General features: G+C 45.0%; 1 protein-coding gene across 1 annotated transcript in view; it reads right to left on the bottom strand.

The window, feature by feature from the left end:
• The window catches only part of ARMC10 (armadillo repeat containing 10), a 167,318-nt gene that overhangs the window by 45,889 nt on the left and 101,161 nt on the right, over window positions 1-20,268 (bottom strand). Inside the window, exon 4 of the mRNA XM_069229687.1 lies at window positions 8,733-8,909. Coding sequence (XP_069085788.1) covers window positions 8,733-8,909 — 177 coding nt within the window. The remainder of the gene's footprint in view (window positions 1-8,732; window positions 8,910-20,268) is intronic.

Genomic DNA, 20,268 nt, shown 5'->3' with positions numbered 1-20,268 from the left:
TTTAGGTGAGGTGGGGGGCTTCTCTTGGGCTTTGCACCCATTACAGAGGGCTGCCAGGTTCAGGGGAGGGGGCCCTTCACCAGAGCCTTGGAGCGCTACATTATTGCTGTGCGGCCCAGAACAGGAAAAATATTAATTACAAGTCAGGGCTATACCAAAGTAAGGTGCATAAATCCAAGGTCAAGGTGTTGACTGAGGCAGGTCACTTCAGAGCTCAGGTCCACAGTAATTAAAATCTAACTTTGAAAGTGGACCCTTTCACTCTGTACGGATGTCCTTTACAAGGCAAAGCAATGATGCAAAAACGAAGAATTATAATAAACACTGCAGTTTAAGAGTCCTATACCAACAAGGGCTATGCACCAAAACATATAGTGCACTCAACTTACCAGTTTTCCCCAGAATGAGGTAATGGTGAAAATGTCTGGCTATGACCCTGTGGGCTTCCTGGTGAGCTGTCCTCAACTCAATTGTCGGAACCCTTATGATGCTTTCTACTAACACCCATAAAACCTTTTAAGGACATCAAAGCTGCCAAGTTTCCCAGGTCAGTGCATGATGTGCTCCTCCAGTCCGGGTTTTTTCCTTGAATTTAGGGAGCTGTAGTCCTGTTCTATAATGGAATGAGCACTACCAGTCCCAGAATCCAAAGAAAAAACCTAGACTGAAGCAGTACACCTCGGATGGATCTGGGATACTTAGCAGGGGTGGCCTCTTAGTGACCATGAACCTACCTCAATGCCACCCTGTTCTTGCAGCCCTTTAGAGATCGTATACTAGGTCCCAGAGTCCATTTGCCACTCGCCGCCCGAGACTATCACCCTGCCCTCAGCATCTCATTTAGGTAGTGTCTCCTAGGCTCAGAACCCCTATTAAATGTACATATAAATTTAAGCCTTGTGCCGCTGAATTTCACAGCTACTACTCTTCTCAGAGTGTGGAAGCAATGTCACGCATGACACACAGTGCGAGGACTTGAGGTGATTGTGATGTGGCATGGTGTTATTGTTGCGGGTGCTCCTCCTAAGGGAATCTTTCATTAAATCTGCTGTTTGCCTTTACTTTTGAAGGTTGTTAGAAGTGGCAATCAGGCATTAAGGATATGTAAGATAAGAGAATGTTGATTTGCCGTTGACAAACGGAATGTAAATAATTTCCCAGGCAGTTGAAAGAAACGGACATTTAAGTTTTATATAATGACATCAGACATATTGGTATGCTAAGATTTCAATTTGCCTATTGTCAGGGGTTCAAAGCACATCCATTCCAGTACTTATGTGGCTTTGCTTTTGTCATTAGAGATACAAAACTATGCGTACCAGAATTCTATTTCAGGACCAGAGGCTCCGATTATGCTGTCTCCTTCTTTACTAACTCCAAACAGCAGCCAATCAATATACAGAAAAACAATAACTACATGTCCCATGAGGCATAAGCCTGACATCATATGCCCAATCACTACCCATACCCTTTGTCCATAAATGTTATGACCTTTAACGTCACTTCCTCTTTCTTTGCTGCTCCGCAGCAGATAAGTGACGTTTTTCTTCTTTCTATTATAATTGTGTATTTAAACTGTTTTAATATTGATATCCTGCTGTTAACTAATAATATCGGGTAGCAACGCGATTCCGCTCGCGCTAACCCGTATATTTATGCTTTTAAGCGTGTGTATTTAACGCGGCTTCTTGACGACTTCTTTTTGCTGCCCTGTGAAGCGGGAGCAACTACACGCCTGTGTAGTCCCCTTTCCCTGGCCACGCTCGGGCTTTGCGTGAGCGTTTCAAGCCGATCTCATCACTTTTGATGAGCCGGCTTGATTCTTCTGCCAGCTGTTTTTCCTTCCCCTCAATCGGTATTCTGCTCCCTGACGCCCAGTTCAGACTAGAACTGGGTTGTAAAATTTAAAAAAGGCTTTGCCTAGAGTGTCCATATACAGGCAGCTCCCTCCACATTATAATTGGGCTTTTTGCCTGTCAGGGGTTCACACTCCCCCTATTTTTTCTAATACCAGCAAAATCATAATGGCTCAATGGAGTGAGAATGAGACAGGGTTTTACCCCGATGATTTGGGCAACCAACTAGAAGTAAACCTAGTTGAAGCCCTTGATAACAGAGTACAACAATCTGTTAATGACGCCCTGGTTAGAGCTTTGGGACCCTTTTCAGGGCAATTATTTGACTTCGCCAAATCCCAGGGTTGGCATAGCGAACAACAATCCTCTTCTCACAAGAAAGAGGTTGAAAACACGATCACTGGAGTTCACGCTGACGCATTTAACAAATTGTTAACAAATTGTTTAAAAAACATTCCACCGAACATAATTATAGTACCTCTAAAGACCTGGACTCTTCTCAGTCCTCATCTGATTCCAACTCTAACTCCAGCGACTCGGACGCTTCGGACCCTCCTATCCCCAGCAAAAAACCTAGGAAAGACCCCTCCTCATCAAAAACCCTGGATTTCGATCCCACTCAGATCATGCACCCTAGAGCCTCCAACTGGACCCCATCCCCTGAAGTAGCACAATACGTCCACGACAATGTCAGAAGACGTTTTGACAAGGAGGTCCGTTCACGCCTTAGAGCTGAATGCCCTATACCTGATGCAGAAGAAAAGGTTACGGACACTCCAGACATTGACCCCACTATGGTCACCTTTATGAGAAAATTTGGCAAAGACCCCAAAAAAGGTTTAGACAGATCATGGCGGATTTGCCAAGATAAGCTTCTAGATGTTACAGGTCCCTTGACTAAAATCCTGGACATGGCATTCCTTGCTAAACAAACAGGTACACCCGTGGATACTGAAGTCCTGATTGGCTGGGCCCAGAGATCACTTTGCCTTTTGGGCAATGCAAACAGTGTGGTTTCGTCAGAACGTCGCAAATCAATTCTTATGAGAATCGATCCCAAGATAACAGACCTGGCAACCTAAGAAGCTGGCCCATCGGCTGATGGCCTCCTTTTTGGTTCTTCCTTTATAAAAGACCTAGCGAAATTTTGCGCTACTTTCTCTTCCCTAGACAAGGCTCACTTGTCTTTTAAGAAAGTCTTCAAAAGAAACCTTTTTGCCAGGGCCGGACGTTTTGGAGAGCGTATGCTCGGCGAGGATCCTTTCAAGGCTCTCAATATTCCTACCCAAGAGGGAGAAACAACTGGTACTCCGATCAATAGGCCGCCACCTTCTACCCCACTCGCAACCGAGGCGGACACCCCAGATACAGACGTGGAACCCGCAGGGGTCAGCAGTGAGCGATCCAAGAATCCAGTTATTCAGGTGAGCATTATTCCTTATTCTCAAGTACGTCTTGGGGGCAGAGTGGGCTTATTACTAGAAAACTGGAAAAGAATGTCAGGAGACCCCTGGATTCTTCAACAGTTACTGGTTTTCATCTAGAGTTTATAGGAACTCCGGTTCAAATTTCCCCTCCAACACAAATGTATTTTTCCCTCGCAGACCAGGCTTTTATAGACTCAGAGGTACAAGACCTCTTACACAAAGGAGCGGTGAGTTTTTCATCTCCTCATCCAGCAGGCTTCCTCAGCCCCATCTTTGTCGTAGACAAAAAGGGAGGCGGTCACCGTCTGGTTCTAAATCTCAAAGAATTCAACTACTGGATTTTATACAGACACTTCAAGATGGAGGGTATCCACTTGTTACAAGACATTCTTCTAGAGGGAGATTGGATGGTGCGTCTCGACCTCAAAGACGCTTACCTGTCAGTGCCCATCTTTCACCCTCACAGGAGGTTCCTACAATTCCTCTGGAAGGGGCACTGTCTGGAATTCAATGCCCTCCCCTTCGGCCTCTCATCAGCCCCGTGGTGCTTCACAAAACTATTGAGACCTGTGATGGAATGGCTGAGATCCAAGGGAGTCAGACTGATAATTTACCTCGACGACATCCTTCTGATGGCTCAGAACCCCCAGACACTCCTGATTCATGTGGAATGGACAATCAACCTTCTGCAGGATTTAGGTTTCCTTATCAATGTGCAGAAGTCATTATTGACTCCCTCCCAAGTGATAGACTTTTTGGGATTCAGGATATATTCCATCCTCTCCCTTCTTATTCTCCCACCTCAGAAAATTTGAGGCATCAAGAGAGAATTGAGGGCTGCTTTATCCAACCAGATAATTTCATTGAGGAACATTGCCCGAATAGTAGGCCTTCCTGCTTCTTCGATTCAGGCAATCTTCCGGGCCCCACTTCACTATCGCGCCCTTCAGAGACTCAAGATCAGACACCTTCAACAGGGTCTCAGCTACTCAGAAATGATTCCCCTGACCGACGAAGTGAAAGCAGAACTTCATTGGTGGCTCCAACACATGGAAGCTTGGAACGGCAGGGCAATTTTCGGTTCTCTCCCAGAATTAGTGATAGAGTCCGATGCCAGCCGTTGGGGATGGGGAGCCCGTTGTGGCTCGATAGTAACTGGAGGTTGTTGGTCGACCTGGGAGCAGACCCTTCATATCAACTGTCTAGAGCTCCTAGCGGGATCCTTTGCCATCAGGAGCCTTTCCCCTCAATAGACGGACTGCTGCATTCTGTTACGAATGGACAACATTTCTGCAGTGCGGTATGTCAACAAACTAGGGGGCACGAAATCCAGGATACTGGCGGAAATTGCCAAGGAATTCTGGCACTATTGCCTCAGCCATCGCCTGACTATCATGGCGGAATATCTCCCAGGGGACCAGAATACAATAGCGGACTGGAACTCCAGGTACATGACAGACTTCAGCGACTGGAGACTAGATCTGATAATTTTTCAACAGATATCCAAAGTTTGGGGCCAGTGCGAAGTGGATCTATTCGCATCTCGACTCAATACTCAGATACCAAATTTTTTCAGCTGGCGCCCGGACCCTCCGGCCTTGGTGACCGACGCATTTCTTCAAGACTGGTCGAAATTTCGGGGATATGCTTTTCCCCCGTTCCTAATGATCCCCAGAGTACTGTCTCAGATAAGACGTCAGAAAGCGGAGATCATATTAGTGACTCCTTGCTGGAGAGCTCAACCTTGGTTCCCACTTGCCCTTCAGTTAACCTGCGCTCTACCTCTTCTCATTCCTCCTCGCCCGAATCTCCTTTTGAACCCGGAGAATCATCAACATCCAATAATTGTTTCACTGAAACTAACATTAATGGCTTGGAAGGTTTCAGGGCAAGATGGAACACCCCAGGAATTTCGCAACAAGCTGCGACATTCATCAAACAAGCCTGGGCATCAGGTACCCATAAAAGATACACATCTGCATGGTGAAGATGGACTAGTTGGTGTGATAGACGGGATCTCAATCCCGTGGAATCAAATATTGAAATGATTGTTAATTTTCTAGATGAATTAGCTGGCTCAGGCCTAGCTTATAGAACAGTTAACAACTTTAGATCGGCCATTTCAGCTGGCCATGCTCAACTGGATGGCAAACCGGCTGGTGAACATCCTCTCATATGTAAGTTACTTAGGGGTATTCGTTTATCCAATCCTCCTCAAACCAAATATTCCATCTTGTGGGACGTCAATATTGTACTGAGATTTTTGGACTCCTGGCCAGACAATAGTTTCTTATCGCGTAAACAGATTTCAGCTAAACTGACAATATTACTATGCCTCATCTCTTGCAAACGCGTATCGGACATCAAAGCCTTGGACTTAACAAGTAGAGTGTATTCACCCGAAGGGGTTACGTTTAACATTTCCAAACGGACAAAGACTAATTGCAGGTCGGTATCTTACCCAGCATTCTCAGACAACCCAAAGTTTTGTGTGGTTCAATGTTTAAGAGAATATGAGCTAGCTACAGAGCATCTTAGACAAGATACTTCTGGTCAGCTACTCATAGCTCTGCAAAAACCTTTCAAACCGGTCTCATCGGCCACCTTGTCTCAATGGGTTAAATGGCTAATGAATGAAGCAGGCATAGATATTAATGTATTTGGAGCTCATTCAGTAAGGGGCGCAATGGGGTCCAAGACATTTGCTTTAGGTTCTCGTCTAGAGGACATTATGAAAGCGGCAGATTGGTCGTCAGAATCTACATTTAGAAAATGTTATCAAAAACCTGTTTTAGATGTTGCTTCTGTGGTTATTAATCAGCTTTAAACGAGCATAATCAGAGCTTCCGGTCCTGAAATAGAATAACAAAAATTCTAGTTTACGCGTCAAGAATTTTCAATTCTATTAAGGACACGGAGGCGAGGATTATCCCTCCCAAAGAAACAATGTTGTTAATATCAAATGATTGTAATTATTTTTTTATTGTATATTAGACATTATTTCTTCCCACCCTGAGATGCTATTATCATTGACATTTTGCTTCCCTACATTATTACAGGATATTACCTTATGTATATTGTTTTCTTAGGTTCTGATAAGAAGAACTCTTGAGATCTCGACTCTCTCTACTCTGAGGACATTGTTCATGGACCTGTTCTTCGGTTCATTCAAGAAGTTTGGTTCCAGCGGAGTTCGGATCGCACCAAGATTAGAGTTTGAGAACTTTTGATTTTGACTATTTGTGAAGTTTCGTTTCTCTGATGTACATATTGCCGGATCTAACCAAAGAAAGAGGAAGTGATGTTAAAGGTCATAACATTTATGGACAAAGGGTATGGGTGGTGATTGGACCATGTCATGTCAGGCTTATGCCTCATGGGACATGTAGTTATTGTTTTTCTGTATATTGATTGGCTGCTGTTTGGAGTTAGTAAAGAAGGAGACAGCATAATCCTCGCCTCCGTGTCCTTAATAGAATTGAAAATTCTTGACGCGTAAGCTAGAAAGATTTTTATCCACAGGAGAAATATGGGACTGAATTAAAAACACCTGAGAACAACTGCTATGGCACAACTTTACCTTTTATCCACATTGTGGATGCAGGGGAGCAAAGACACATTAAAGTGTCAGGGTCGGTAACATGGGGGCAGTTTGTTTGCAGCTGCATGTAGCAAACTCATCTCCAAAGTACTGGGGTGCTTTATATGCGTTCCAGTTAATTTACAGAAGACACATTCATTTAGTTTGTTTTTTAGGCACAGGGAGATTGGGATTTCCCCAGAATCACAGGATATTCAGCTGACCAGACTAGAACCTGGTTCTTCAGCTCCAGTGTTGGAAGCTCTGGCTGTTATGTCACATCCTCTCCCAGCAATAGCTACATTCCGGACTGGAAATACACATGCAACAGGAATGGTCACCTTTATGGGGTAGCTGGAGTGGGTCGCTTTTATAGGGTAGCTGGAAAGGGTCGCTTTTATCACTGTACTCATTAAGTTACTCCGTAAGCTGTGAAGCACAGGCGATGGGGCCCCCTGCATTGGGCCTAGCGGCACTGAATAATGGCTGCAAGGCCTATGGATAAGGGCCCAACCTCTGAACCTTACAGCCTGATCCAGCGCTGTGAGGCTCAGGAGAGTGAGTGCCCCTTCCCGGCTTCGAAGCTGTAGTACTGGGGGGAGCCCTGCCATGCCAGTCCCATCTGGCTGCTCTCTCCTCAGCCAACTTACCCCTTCTCATCTGATTATCCTGCTCATCCTAGAAAAAGAGGCCGGGCCGTTCTGTTGTATGGAAACACCAAACGAAAGTGATGAGAAGGCTTCAAGGTGGGTTGTAACAGGGACACTTCCACACTCTAGCCTTGCGAGCCAAAACCATTGCTGGGCTTGCTGCTGGTCCCCACTCACTTTCACTTCTCCCACACCACCCCCAGGATGCCACCATTCAACTGCACTAGCGAGGGCAAGACACCTCCCTTACAAAAGATATTATTGCATCGATCAGATGGGGACGGGGCACAGGAGCAGTTGATGAAAGTGTGGCCTTCACCCTGAAGCGAGGCCGCATGTCTTGGATCTGAGTGCGGGGCCTGGGCAGCTGCCCACACTGCCAATCCCAAGTGCCACCCCCGAATGTTAGTGCATATTTTCACACAGATTAATATCCTCGACTACCTTGCTTTTTTCGCAGAGGTCATACACATTAGAACTGTGGGAAAATATGTTCATATTTCCGTATGGAAGTGTTTAAATTACGACTAGGGGCATACTCAATTGGTAATCCAATTGGCTAAACCACAAAGGTTTGTGTTCCCTTCAAACTCACAGGAATTCATGCATTCAGTGAAACAAGAAAGGGCAACAAGAATATGGCACATATTCCTGCACAACCCACCCCATCCTAGAGAGACACCACACTGTGGCATCACTCCCCTGCCGATACAACATTGTGTCTACCGTACATGCTCATCATCAAGCCACCCTGGTCGGCAGCACCAGTGACATGCCACTCTGTTTCAGGCACCACCATCCAACATGATTCCTTGGCGCACAGCGTCACTGCTGTGTTGAAGAGGGCACCCATTGCTGGAGGATCGCCCGAGGGATGGTAAAAGGTGGGATAGTAGGAAGCCAAGGGTAGGTATGATGGTAAGCTTGGTTCAGCGCAATGGTAAAAGACCCTTTCTATAGGTGAAACGGCACCTCCAGCTAGGCCAAGGCGATATAGCGCAGGCGCTTTGATGGCTACAGGGGTAGAGAGCGGCGCATGGATAATATTGCTTCCGACTGTGGGACCAAGGTAGGTGGGGTAAAGACCAGGTAAATTCAGTCCCACTGTTCATACGAATGACTGTTATCATGGGCACAATAATTTATTTTCAAAAGCAGTACACACACACACATTATGCAAAAACAAGTGATTCAAGAAACTGAAATAGAAAATCTGTACCTGCGTCTTTTCATTTCCATGAGACCACAAACGAAGAAAGCACGGTAAAGAGTTTACCATCATGTCTTGGTACTGGTTTGTAACAGACATGTTAGTTAACACCCTAAGTGCAGCTAACTGCAAGTCAGAGTTCAGTGGAGCGGCTTCAACAACTGCACAAATGTGTTCAATATAAAGCTGAAAAAGAAACAGTAGTAGTCAATGCAAAGTAACTTATGTCCCGTTTCAAGGCTCATCAGCAGAGTCCAGATAATGTTTACAAAATCACTCAGTAAATGGCATACATTTCACATTTCTTGAAAATTATTTAAAAAACACAGCACGACTTGTACGATCTACATGGAAGTGACACGATGCAGCATTTAAAAAATATACAATGTTGAAGAAACCAAATGCATACTATGTTTACTGCAAAAAACTAACAGTTTAACGATACACAGATGACACGGCTCAGTACTTGTAGGTAAGAGTGGCTGAAACAGTACATATTACGCCCATAACGCACATAAAGTTAATTAAAAGTAAGAAGATTACGCTCGGGCGGTTATCTGCATGCAAACTATGCAAAATGTGCCCTTGTGTACAAACGTCACACAGGTTATCTGTTCAATGTATTGAGTGGTAGTCTGTGTGAAAACTATACTCAACATATGCCTTCAGGTTAAAACAAGCATTGGCATAGCCAATAGGTCTCGCCCTTTGGACCTTATTAGCCTTTAGATATGCAGCATATTATGCAGACCATAGCAGTTTTTTATTATTTAGGTGTCTTGGCAGTGTGTTTTGCTTTAGGTATTGAATGGTTAATGTATAAGTTATACTGCTATTGAAACTGCATATTCATATACCTCACTGGTAGTTTATAAGCTACAAGTATTCTAGAAGGAACTGACTGAATCAGCCCTTCCACCACGTTCTAAACAAGGCATGCTCAAACAACAAGAGTTTGGTTTAACATTCAGCAAACTTACATAACTACATACCGAAGTTAAAAATAAACTCTCTTTGAGTGCGTTTTCTTTAGAAGGCCAGTAGGTAGTACTTAATTTGTAAATAAAAACGTGTGGGTGCCCAAAGCTCTCCTCTGAAACACAGGACTGCTGCAATTTAATGTGCGAGGAAGGAATACTGAGACAGCTAATCCCAAAATCACCTGGGGCCTCTTTAATCCATTTACAGCCACTCCCTGCCCCTCCACCTCACTCTTGCAGAGTGGTTTCTTCAGAAGGTTGGTAGGGCTTAGGTTCATACTCATTAAATAGTTTTAAACATACACATGACCAGTTATGGTGAAGCAGCTACTCTTATAGGGTGTGCACTAAATAACATAGTTTATAAATTACTGATACAGTACCAATCCTACCAGTCTTTTTTAGACCAAAGCACAATCAAAGAACTGGAGTTTCATTTTAAAATTGGTGAACTGAGGCAATTACATACTGTACATATCTGCACAAAATCTGTCAGGTTTCAAACCCAGCTATAAACAAACAACCTCTGTTTAACCCCTTCGCTGCCAGGCCTTTTCCCACTCAGGAGCCAGGCCTTTTTTTTGGCTAATTGGAGCATTTCGTGCTTAGGCCCTCATAACTTTTTGTCCACATTAGCTACCCATGCCAAATTTGTGCCCTTTTTTCCAACATTCTAGGTATTCTAGAGGTACCCAGAGTTTGTGGGTTCCCCTGAAGGAGACCAAGAAATTATCCAAAATCCAGCACAAATTTGTAACCAAATGGGAAAAAAGAGCTACAGAAGAAGGCTTGTGTTTTTCCCCCTGAAAATGGCATCAACAAAGGGGGTGCAGTGCTAAAATCACTAGCTTCCCAGCTTTCAGAAACAGGCAGACTTGAATCAGAAAACCCCATTTTTCAACACAAGTTTTGCATTTTACTGGGACATACCCCATTTTTACAATTTTTTGTGCTTTTAGCCTCCTTCCAGTTAGTGACAGAAATGGGTGTGAAACCAATGCTGGATCCCAGAAAGCTAAACATTTCTGGAAAGTAGACAACATTCTGAATTCAGCAAGGGGTCGTTTGTGTGGATCCTACAAGGTTTTCCTACAGAAAATAACAGCTGAAATAAAGAAACATTGAAATTGAGGTAAAAAAAAAAAAAAACAGCCGTTTTTCTCAACGTTTTATTCTGTAACTTTTTCCTGTGATGTCAGATTTTTGAGAGCAATATACCATTACGTCTGCTGGACTCTTCTGGTTGCGGGGATATATAGGGCTTGTAGGTTAATCAAGAACCCTAATTACCCAGAGCCAGTAAACGAGCTACACCTTGCAATGGGTTTTCATTCTATACCAGGTATACAGCAGTTAATTTGCTGAAATATAAAGAGTGAAAAATAGGTATCAAGAAAATCTTTGTATTTCCAAAATGGGCACAAGATAAGGTGTTCAGAAGCAGGTGCCCATACTAGCACGTGAATTACAGGGCATTTCTCAAATAGATGTCTTTTTTACACACTGTCTTACATTTGGAAGGACAAAAACGAAGAGAAAGACATGGGGCAATAACACTTGTTTTGCTATTTTGTGTTGCCCCAAGTCTCCCGATAAAAATGGCACCTCACTTGCGTGGGTAGGCCTAATGCTTGCAACAGGAAACGCAACATGGACACATCACATTTTTACATTGAAATCTGATGTGTTTTTTGCAAAGTGCCTAGCTGTGGATTTTGGCCTCTAGCTTAGCCGGCACCTAGGGAAACCTACCAAACCTGCGCATTTCTGAAAATTAGACACCTAGAATCCAGGGTGGGGTGACTTGTGGGGCTCTCACCAGGTTCTGTTACCCAGAATCCTTTGCAAACCTCAAAATCTGGCCAAGAACACACTTTTTCCTCACATTTCGGTGACAGGAAGTTCTGGAATCTGAGAGGAGCCACAAATTTCCTTCCACCCAGCGTTCCCCCAAGTCTCCCGATAAAAATGGTACCTCACTAAACTACCTGTTTTTGCAAGGGGAGGGGAAGGACTTGCATTTTTGGCCCTGGGCTCAGCAGCCATATAGGCCTAAGGGGTCGCTCCTCTTGCGTGAAATTGGCGCCCCAAAAAAATAAAAATAAATGAATCCCTGGTGTCTAGTGGTTTCTGCCCCCCCTGGGGGAAATCGGCCTAATTAAAATAGGCAGATCTGCCTCCAAGGGGGCAGAAATGGCCTAAATACAATTTGCCCCCCAGGGGAGCAACCCTTGCCTAAGGGATACTCCCTACACATAAAAAAATAAAGTAGACAAAAAAATACATATATCCTTGGTGTCTAGGCGTTCCTGCCCCCCCCGGCAGCAGATCGGCCTAATTATAATAGGCCAATTTGCCCCCTCGGGGGGGAGGGGGCAGAAAAGGCCTAAAAGTATTTTGACCGCCTGGGGAGCAGCCCCTGCCCAAGGGGACGCTCCCCTTTTATATAAATATAAATTTTAAAAAAATCCCTGGTGTCTAGTGGTTTCTGCCCCCATTGGCCTAAATACAATTTGCCCCCAGGGGAGTGACCCTTGCCTAAGGGGTCGCACCCCATACATAAAAACAAAGTAAACACAAAAAAAAGATATTCCTGGTGTCTAGGGGTTTCTAATTATAATAGGCCGATCTGCCCCGGAAGGGGGGGGTGCAGAAGAGGCCTAAAGGTATTTTTGCACCTCTGGGGAGCGGCCCTTGCTCCCCTTATGCGTAAGTATTACACACACAAAAAAAAATCCTGATGTCTAGTGGGCATTTCTGCTGCCCGATCGCATCGATATCAGGCAGCAGAAATCCTTGCAGAGAAATGAAAGGAAAGGCCTTTCCTTTCCTTTCATGCCTCTGCCTGCCCCCTCCTCCCAAGCGGAAGAGAGATGCTGAGCATTTCTCTTCTGCATAGCGCTGGAAGCATGCTTCCAGCGCGATGGGAGGTGACCTCTGATGAGGTCACCATGCAATCGCATACTGACGTCATCGGATGTCTCTGGAGGGGATTGGGGAGGGGTGGGGTCGGGTTGAAGGGGAAGCGTTTCCTGTTTGCCGGGTGCAGGACGAGCTGGTCGCGTCCTTGGCACACGAGCGCCGCGGCCGAGGGCGAGACCAGCTCGTCCAAGGCACCCAAGGGGTTAATTAAAGAATATTTGTTTGTTTTGCAGAGGAAAAAACATCACATGACTGCGTTTTCATCAGAACACTAAGAATAACAACAATCCTCAAAGCAAACGAGGCAAGCTTCAAGAACAGAACGCCATCCCAAATGCTCCTTTGAACTGAAAGGCAATCCCTAAACACAACTTAACTGGTAGTTTATAAGCTACAAGTATTTTAGAAGTAACTGACTCAATTACAAGACCAACTGCATTGCAAACACATTGCTATGGACAACCAAAATGAACTAAGGTTGCAATGCCCTGAAATGAAGGGAGTAGGGGCCATCACACTCTGTAACAAGAGGAATCGTGAACGTAGTCTGATGGCCAACAAAAATGTTCTTAGTGAACTCACCTGTGAGGGAAGTAAGCACACATGGAAGAGACATTTAAAAAAAGTGAACCAATAAAAAAAAGCATTTAAGGCATGCCCAGCAAAGAACAAATGGCAAGAGTGGGCGTGGTTAAAAGCCCATAGACTGAATAGAACATGTCTTGCAGGGAGCGCTGCTCAGGCTCGACCTAAAAAGGATGAGATACCTTCTCAATGTATTCATCGATTGTGACAATTTCTACTCATGAGACCCTTATGCAAATATTTCATGGAAAGAGTATACAAAACCCAAATTATGTGTAATATGTTAACACATGAATGTGCTCATGTAATAAAACATTTTGCACTGACCTACCCTTACACAGTTTAAGATCTAAACAATATGCTGAATGCCCTAGCGCTGGGAGGCCTCAGGGTAGCCATGCTCGGTATAAGACTTGCAAAATAGTATGTGCTCCTCAATGTAAAAGAACAGTAGTTTAGTTTCCTCTGCCAGAGACTGGTCAAGCTCTCTCTCTCGTTCAGCATCTATAAACGTTTGCCTTGGTTAACATAGGTACACTGATAACCTTTTTTAATTATAAGGGGTCTGTACCACTTTGTGATAGCTTTTTAAAATTTTTATTTTTAAGTAGGCACTCTGACGAGGACGGGAGGTAAGGTCTCAGTGAGGTGCTCCACATCTTGTTACGGTTAGGGTTCACAGATCAATTTCAGTTTAGAGGTGTGGAAACAGACTAGAGGAAGTAGAGGAATGAAGCAAAAAGGCCAGAGGTGGGAACAAGTCGCATGAATGAACTACATCGTCTTGCAAGGATCACAGTGGAAACAGGGGATGTTACAGCGTAAATTGAAAAGAAGAGTGTGGTCCTTTTTCTGAAGGCATTTCAAGCACATTTGTCACTGTCGTCCTCTTTTGGAGATGGAATTCAAATAAAGGAAAAACTAGGCTGCACATGACCTGACAACTTGCATGTCCTAAGTGGAGTTATGTGCTCAACACAAAGGCTTTTCCCATGTAGTCACAGCGTTACTACTAGGGTGATTTACTAAAAGGCTGGACAGCTCTACCTCTCGACCACCAAAGTTGGAATCTTTGGTCAATTTGGCCTTACCAGTCTTGACTGTCTTCACCAAAACTACAAAATCCAATCAGTGGAACCGCAAATATGCATTTTTAAGGTTTTAAGTACAAAGAGTGCAGAGAAGCACAAAATGCTAATAACAATCAATAGTCACAGTAAACCTGATCTTAGGCATAATTTAATGCTGACCACAGTGGAGCACAGGTCAGATAATCAACCAGGTTCATGCTGGTCAAAGATGTTACCTTCTAACTTCAGTCTTTCAACTCCCAGTCCACCAAAGGAATACCTTCTAAAGCCCCACCCCATGGGCCTCAGGAAAGGCACTTGGAGACTCAGAGGGCAGTAGGCAGTGGCCAAACAGCAGGGTCCTGTCCCAGTTAAAGTTTTCACTGGTCAGTTGGGTAGCTGCAGGAAAAGGCCTCTTGTAATATGTTGTGTCTATGTAGCTTTACCAGGAGGTCAACCTTATAACCACTTCAGTCCACTTCTTGGTCTAGGGTACAAAAGAGACCAAGTCCAGCCTTCAGGACTCTTCTCAGGTCCCAGGCAGCAGGTTCAGTCCTATTTGGATGTCCCTAAGATGCAATAGTGTTCTGAAGTGCAAAGCTAGAGTAGCCACATTTATGACTGGCATAAACCAGTGGGTTGGAAGGTCTTCTGCCTTCTGCGTAAGCCCTAATGGGGTAAGGTTTCAAAGGCCAACCTTACCCGCTTTGAGTATTTACAAGATGGCGAAGGTCTCTGGCCATAATAAATTTGGGTTCTGAGGGCCTATTGTGTGTTTGGGAATGTACTATTGTAACCCTAGCATCCTCTCACATCTAACATTGAAATCCAGTTTGATGCAGCCACCATAGCACCGATAAACCCAGAGACAGAAGTATAGTAGAATAAAAAGTAGTGTTTTCAGCAACCACACAATCAATCAATCAATCATTTGTAAAGCACGCTACTCACCCACTAGGGTCACAAGGTGCTGATGGGGGGGGGGAGAAGGATTGCTACTGCTCAAATAACCAGGTCTTGAGGCATTTCCTGAAGGTCAGGAGGTCCTGGGTCTGTCGTAGGTGGGCGGGGAGGGTGTTCCAGGTCTTGGCAGCAAGGTGGGAAAAGGATCTGCCGCTAGCTGTAGTTCAATGGATGCGAGGGACGGTGGCGAGGGCGAGGATGGCAGAGCGGAGTTGGCGGGTGGGAGTGTGGAAGGGGAGTCGCTCATTGAGGTAGGCAGGGCCCACGTTGTGGAGAGCTTTGTGGGCGTGGAGGAGGAGACTGAAGGTGATCCTCTTGGTGACGGGAAGCCAGTGTAGGTCTCTGAGGGGGGTTGAGATGTGGTTGGGCGTGGGATGTTGAGGATGAGGTGTGCGGAGGCGTTCTGCATACGTTGTAGTTTCTTCTGGAGCTTGCCAGTGGTTCTCGTGTAGAGCGCGTTGCCGTAGTCCAGTCTGCTGCTGACGAGGGCGTGGGTGACCGTCCTTCAGGTTTCAGTGGGGATCCATCTGAGATCTTGCAAAGCATGCAGGGGGTGTTGAAGCAGGAAGATGAGATGGCGTTGACTTGCTGGGTCATGGTGAGTGATGAGTCTAGGATGAAACCTAGGTTGCACGTGTGGGTGGTGGGTGTTGGTGCGGTTCCTAGAGTGGCTGGCCACCAGGAGTTGTCCCATGAGGAGCAGTTGGAGCCGAGGATGAGGATCTCTGTCTTGTCTGAGTTAAGTTTGAGGCGGCTCTTTTCCATCCAGTTGGCGATGGCATGCAGTCCGTCGTGGAGGTTGGTTTTGGCAGTGGCGGGGTCCTTGGTGAGTGAGAGGATCAGCTGGGTGTCGTCGGCATAGGAGACGATGTTGAGGTTGTGGGATCAGACGATGTTGGCGAGCAGTGCCATGTAGATGTTGAAAAGGGTTGGGCTGAGAGAAGATCCTTGGGGAACCCCGCAGATGGTCTTGGTGGCTTCCGACAGGGAGGGAGGCGGACTCTCTGAGTTCTTCCGGAGAGGAAGGATGTGATCTAGTCCAGGGCCTTGTGGCACATCCTGGCATCATAGAGGCAAGTGCAGAGGGTATGGTGATAGACGGTGTCAAAGGCAGTCGAGAGGTCCAGGAAGATGAGGGCCGCGGTTTCGTCTTTGTCGAACAGGGTCCTGATGTCGTCGGTTGTGGCGATGAGGGCGGTCTCGGTGCTGTGGTTCCTACGGAATCCGGATTGTGAGATGTCCAGCATGTTGTTGTCCTCCAGGAAGCAGGTCAGTTGGGAGTTGACGATCTTCTCGATGACCTTTGCCGGGAAGGGAAGGAGGGAGATGGGCCGGTAATTCTTGAGGTCTCGGGGTCTGCTGTGGGTTTCTTTAGCAGGGCATTGACTTCGGCGTGCTTCCAGCTTTCCGGGAAGGTGGCGGTCTCAAAGGAGCTATTGATGATCATACGGAGTTGGGGGGCAATGATGGGGCTCGCTTTGTTGAAGACATGGTGGGGGCAGGAGTCGGAGGGAGATCCGGAGTGGATGGTGCCCATGGTTTTAATGGTGTCTTCGTCATTGATGTGGGTCCAGGAGAGCAAGAGGTTGGTGTGGTTGGGTGCGTTGGGGTTAGTGGTGGCCATGGTGGTAGCGGGAGGTGAGGAGTTGAAGCTACACAAGAATTGGTTTGGCATCCTAGTTTTGCTCTTTAAAGTGTGCTCCAAGTATTGCATATAAAACCCCAGCAGACCAGTCAAGCACAATATGGCACTCAAACAAGTTTTAACACTGTAATGATAAAGAGAGCCCCTTTGTGATTGTAGCCTCTCGGGGGAGAGGGGAGGTGGAGAATAAATGAAATACCCTGCCCAGGTGTCAGCTAAAATTTGCCTGTGACGGAGGCCTCTTTGAAGTGTGCTTCAAGTGTTCTATGCAAAACCTCAGCAGATCTGTCTAGCAGAGTTTGACAATCAAGCAGGATTTGACACTAATGTCAAAAAGGGTGCCCACAGCCACACCCTACATAATCTGTCAGCTTCATAGGGGCCATCTCTGCCCATTCTGGTCAGCCTACTGTTTGCTCTTAGGAGGCATTTCATACATATTCAAATGCTAATTACTGGTTGACAGAAGTGAGAATGCAAATGCAAATGGGCCTCCAGAGGCTTTAGCCAAAAAAAAAGGTAACTTCCTAAAAGTACCCTTTCTTACTATTAATCCACAATCTGACATTACCATTAAATTCGATTTTCGATAAATAATAAAGATAGTTATTTAATTATTTTTCGAGAGGTTTCCAACCTAAAATTAGCATGATTAAATGTAATAATATAACCTGGTGTTTTCCTATGGATCAGCCAACCTTCATATAGTGTAAATAGTTTTTGAAGGTTGTTTTGGACTGGGCCCTTTTTGCAGGGTTATCCCTAAACTTTTTGCCTTCTTCCTCCTATTTTTTTCTGATCTGTTTTTGCTAACCAGTATTAAAAAGCATATTCTCTCTGTCTCCGTCAGCACCTGTGGCCCTGTGATGTAACTGCAACACCGCAAAGCTGACGCCTCGTGTCCTAACCTGCTGGATTCATTGACACCGCCTTGACCTAAAGGACCGACGTCTTGTCACCAACGCCGCATCACCTCCCCTGCAACCGTAAGGAACTGACACCTCACCACCCCGGTGGCAGTAAGGAACCGACACCGCACCAGCTCCTACGATGCCTCACCTCCCCGACACTATGCAGCACCTTTGTCTCCTCATCTTTTTCAAAGTGCTCTAACCGGGATCTATACGACTCTGTAGCTGGCCCGCGCTCACTCGTGGTTGGCACCGGACTGCTGGAAGTGACTCTGTCAAGCTGTTGGAGCTACTGTGTTTCTAAGAGCTATACTACATTTAATCTTTGAAAATTCTGTATCCTTACTTGTATATGTTGGATTTTTGTGGTTCTGGTCTTGTTTTACTCAGATAAATATTGGCTACTTTTCTAACCTGGTGTGCAGTCCTTTTGTAGTGTTTTCACTGTGTCACTGTGGGTACAAATATTTCACACATTGCCTCGGAGATAAGCTGGACTGCTTGTGCCAAGCTACCAAGGGGGTGAATAAGGGTTATCTTAGCTGTGTGACTCTCTTACCTTGACTAGAGTGAGGGTCCCTACTTGGAAAGGGTGTAAAACATTGCCAACTAGAGACCCCATTTATAACGGGGCTTTTCACTATAAGGACATTTTTAACATGAAATTGTTACTTGTCCTACTATTACATACCACGCACATGCCTTATAAGCAAATAATGCCTAGATAGGGGTCACCTATATACATTTAAACGGAAGGTCTTCATATCTCAAAAAGGTTGATTTTCACAGGTTGAATTGCAGTTTTTACACTGGTACAGTCAAGCTAACTAGGAATGAACTTCCAGCCTTCAGTGATTGCATCCTTTGTCTTAACATATGATGACAGGTTGCTATCAGCGCTTGCAGTGAATTTTGCTCTGTAGAAGTAGTACTTTACAGTAGCAGGGCATTTCAGAACGAAAAAATTCATTTTGTACAATGCATGTTTTTTATATGAATCGTATGTATGAATTTACAAAATGAATTTTCTTGCTCTTATTTGGTCAGTCACAGTGAAGTACTACTTGTGCACCGACAACAACCAGACACCCTAAGTTAAGAAAAATGCTACAATCTGAAACTGAAGGCTAGAAGCCCATTCCACCTATGACTTTCAACTCCTCTACCAATATGGAAAGGGAAATGGTCTGCATAGTTATCCTGACTGCAAAGAGCATGAGGCTGAACCACCATGCAATGAATTGTAAGTTGCTAGAGTCAAGGTCTTACAAAAAGTTACAAACGCTCAGCCAGAACATCTGCTGGTGAATAAACTCTGTATCGTGGAGCTTCTAGGCAATAGTCTGGCCATCACCTCTACAAAATCTTAGATCTGACTTCACTTCCTGAGCAACATTCCAAAGACATCAGAACAACAAAGGTGACAGACCCCAGCAATACCCTGGTCTTTCATGTCAAGAAGATAGGGAGCCCATAACATTTATCAGGAGGCCTCACCAAGAGACTCACATCAGCCACAAGGACTGGAACAATTTCGCTGTAGGGAAAGAACACAGAGACATCTCAATATGCTGTTCCACACCTGAAAATGGTTGTTTCTTACCTACTATATCAAAAGACGGTCAGTTATTATCATGTTGTGATATAAGTCAATTGGCTACAACAAACACCTAATCCTAAGACTCTTCTACTGGCCTCTTCTAGCTATGTAGGTAGAGGCACAATATAGGTTGTACCATATATTATCAGGAACACCCAACCTAAGAATACGACAGATATGTCCAATCTACAGAGTGCTGGACTCCTGGATCTGGCCTGCATAAAATTCCTGTAACTCTACCTAAGAACATCCCTCAAGCTAAACCTAGGTCTGTACCTGCAAAGTTACATTTGCAGAAGTGCTCTGAGTGAACTTTTGCATGGCCAACCGGCACAATTATATTCAGACCCAGTCAACGACTTTCAGCGCAAAATCGTAACAGAAAAACAAGACCTAACAAGCATTTGTATTCCAATGGGTCTCGCATTTGCTCGAATTAGAGCTATCAGCGTTGTAACTCCTAACCAGACTTTTCTTGCCACATAAACTAAAAATGAAAAGTAAAACCGTTTCACATAAGTGAGCCGACGGCCACCATGAGCACGAAGGAGACACACAAAAGGAAACATAGGTACGCTCAGTCAAACGTATCTGCAAAAGTGCAATTATCCATGTAACGGGCAAAAGTGCAATTATCTATGTAACAGGGTCGATATCATGCAAAGTGCTTGACTACTGCCCAGCGAGATCGCGCTACGTAGGAAATAAAAAGAAAAAAGTAGTCCAGAAGCCATAATGAAAACACAGAGCCTCGTATGTTTTCAGTAATTTACCGGTGCTCTTAAGGAGGGCTAAACACAGAAAAAGGCATGACGTATGCACGCCTTTCACTAATGAAATCAAGCGAATTTTAAAAGGCAAGCCCACGA

Source organism: Pleurodeles waltl, chromosome 4_1 (genome assembly GCF_031143425.1).
Source record: "Pleurodeles waltl isolate 20211129_DDA chromosome 4_1, aPleWal1.hap1.20221129, whole genome shotgun sequence".
Lineage (NCBI taxonomy): Eukaryota > Metazoa > Chordata > Amphibia > Caudata > Salamandridae > Pleurodeles > Pleurodeles waltl.
Note: the sequence above shows the minus strand (reverse complement) of the source record. Positions and strands in the feature narration are given on the sequence as shown.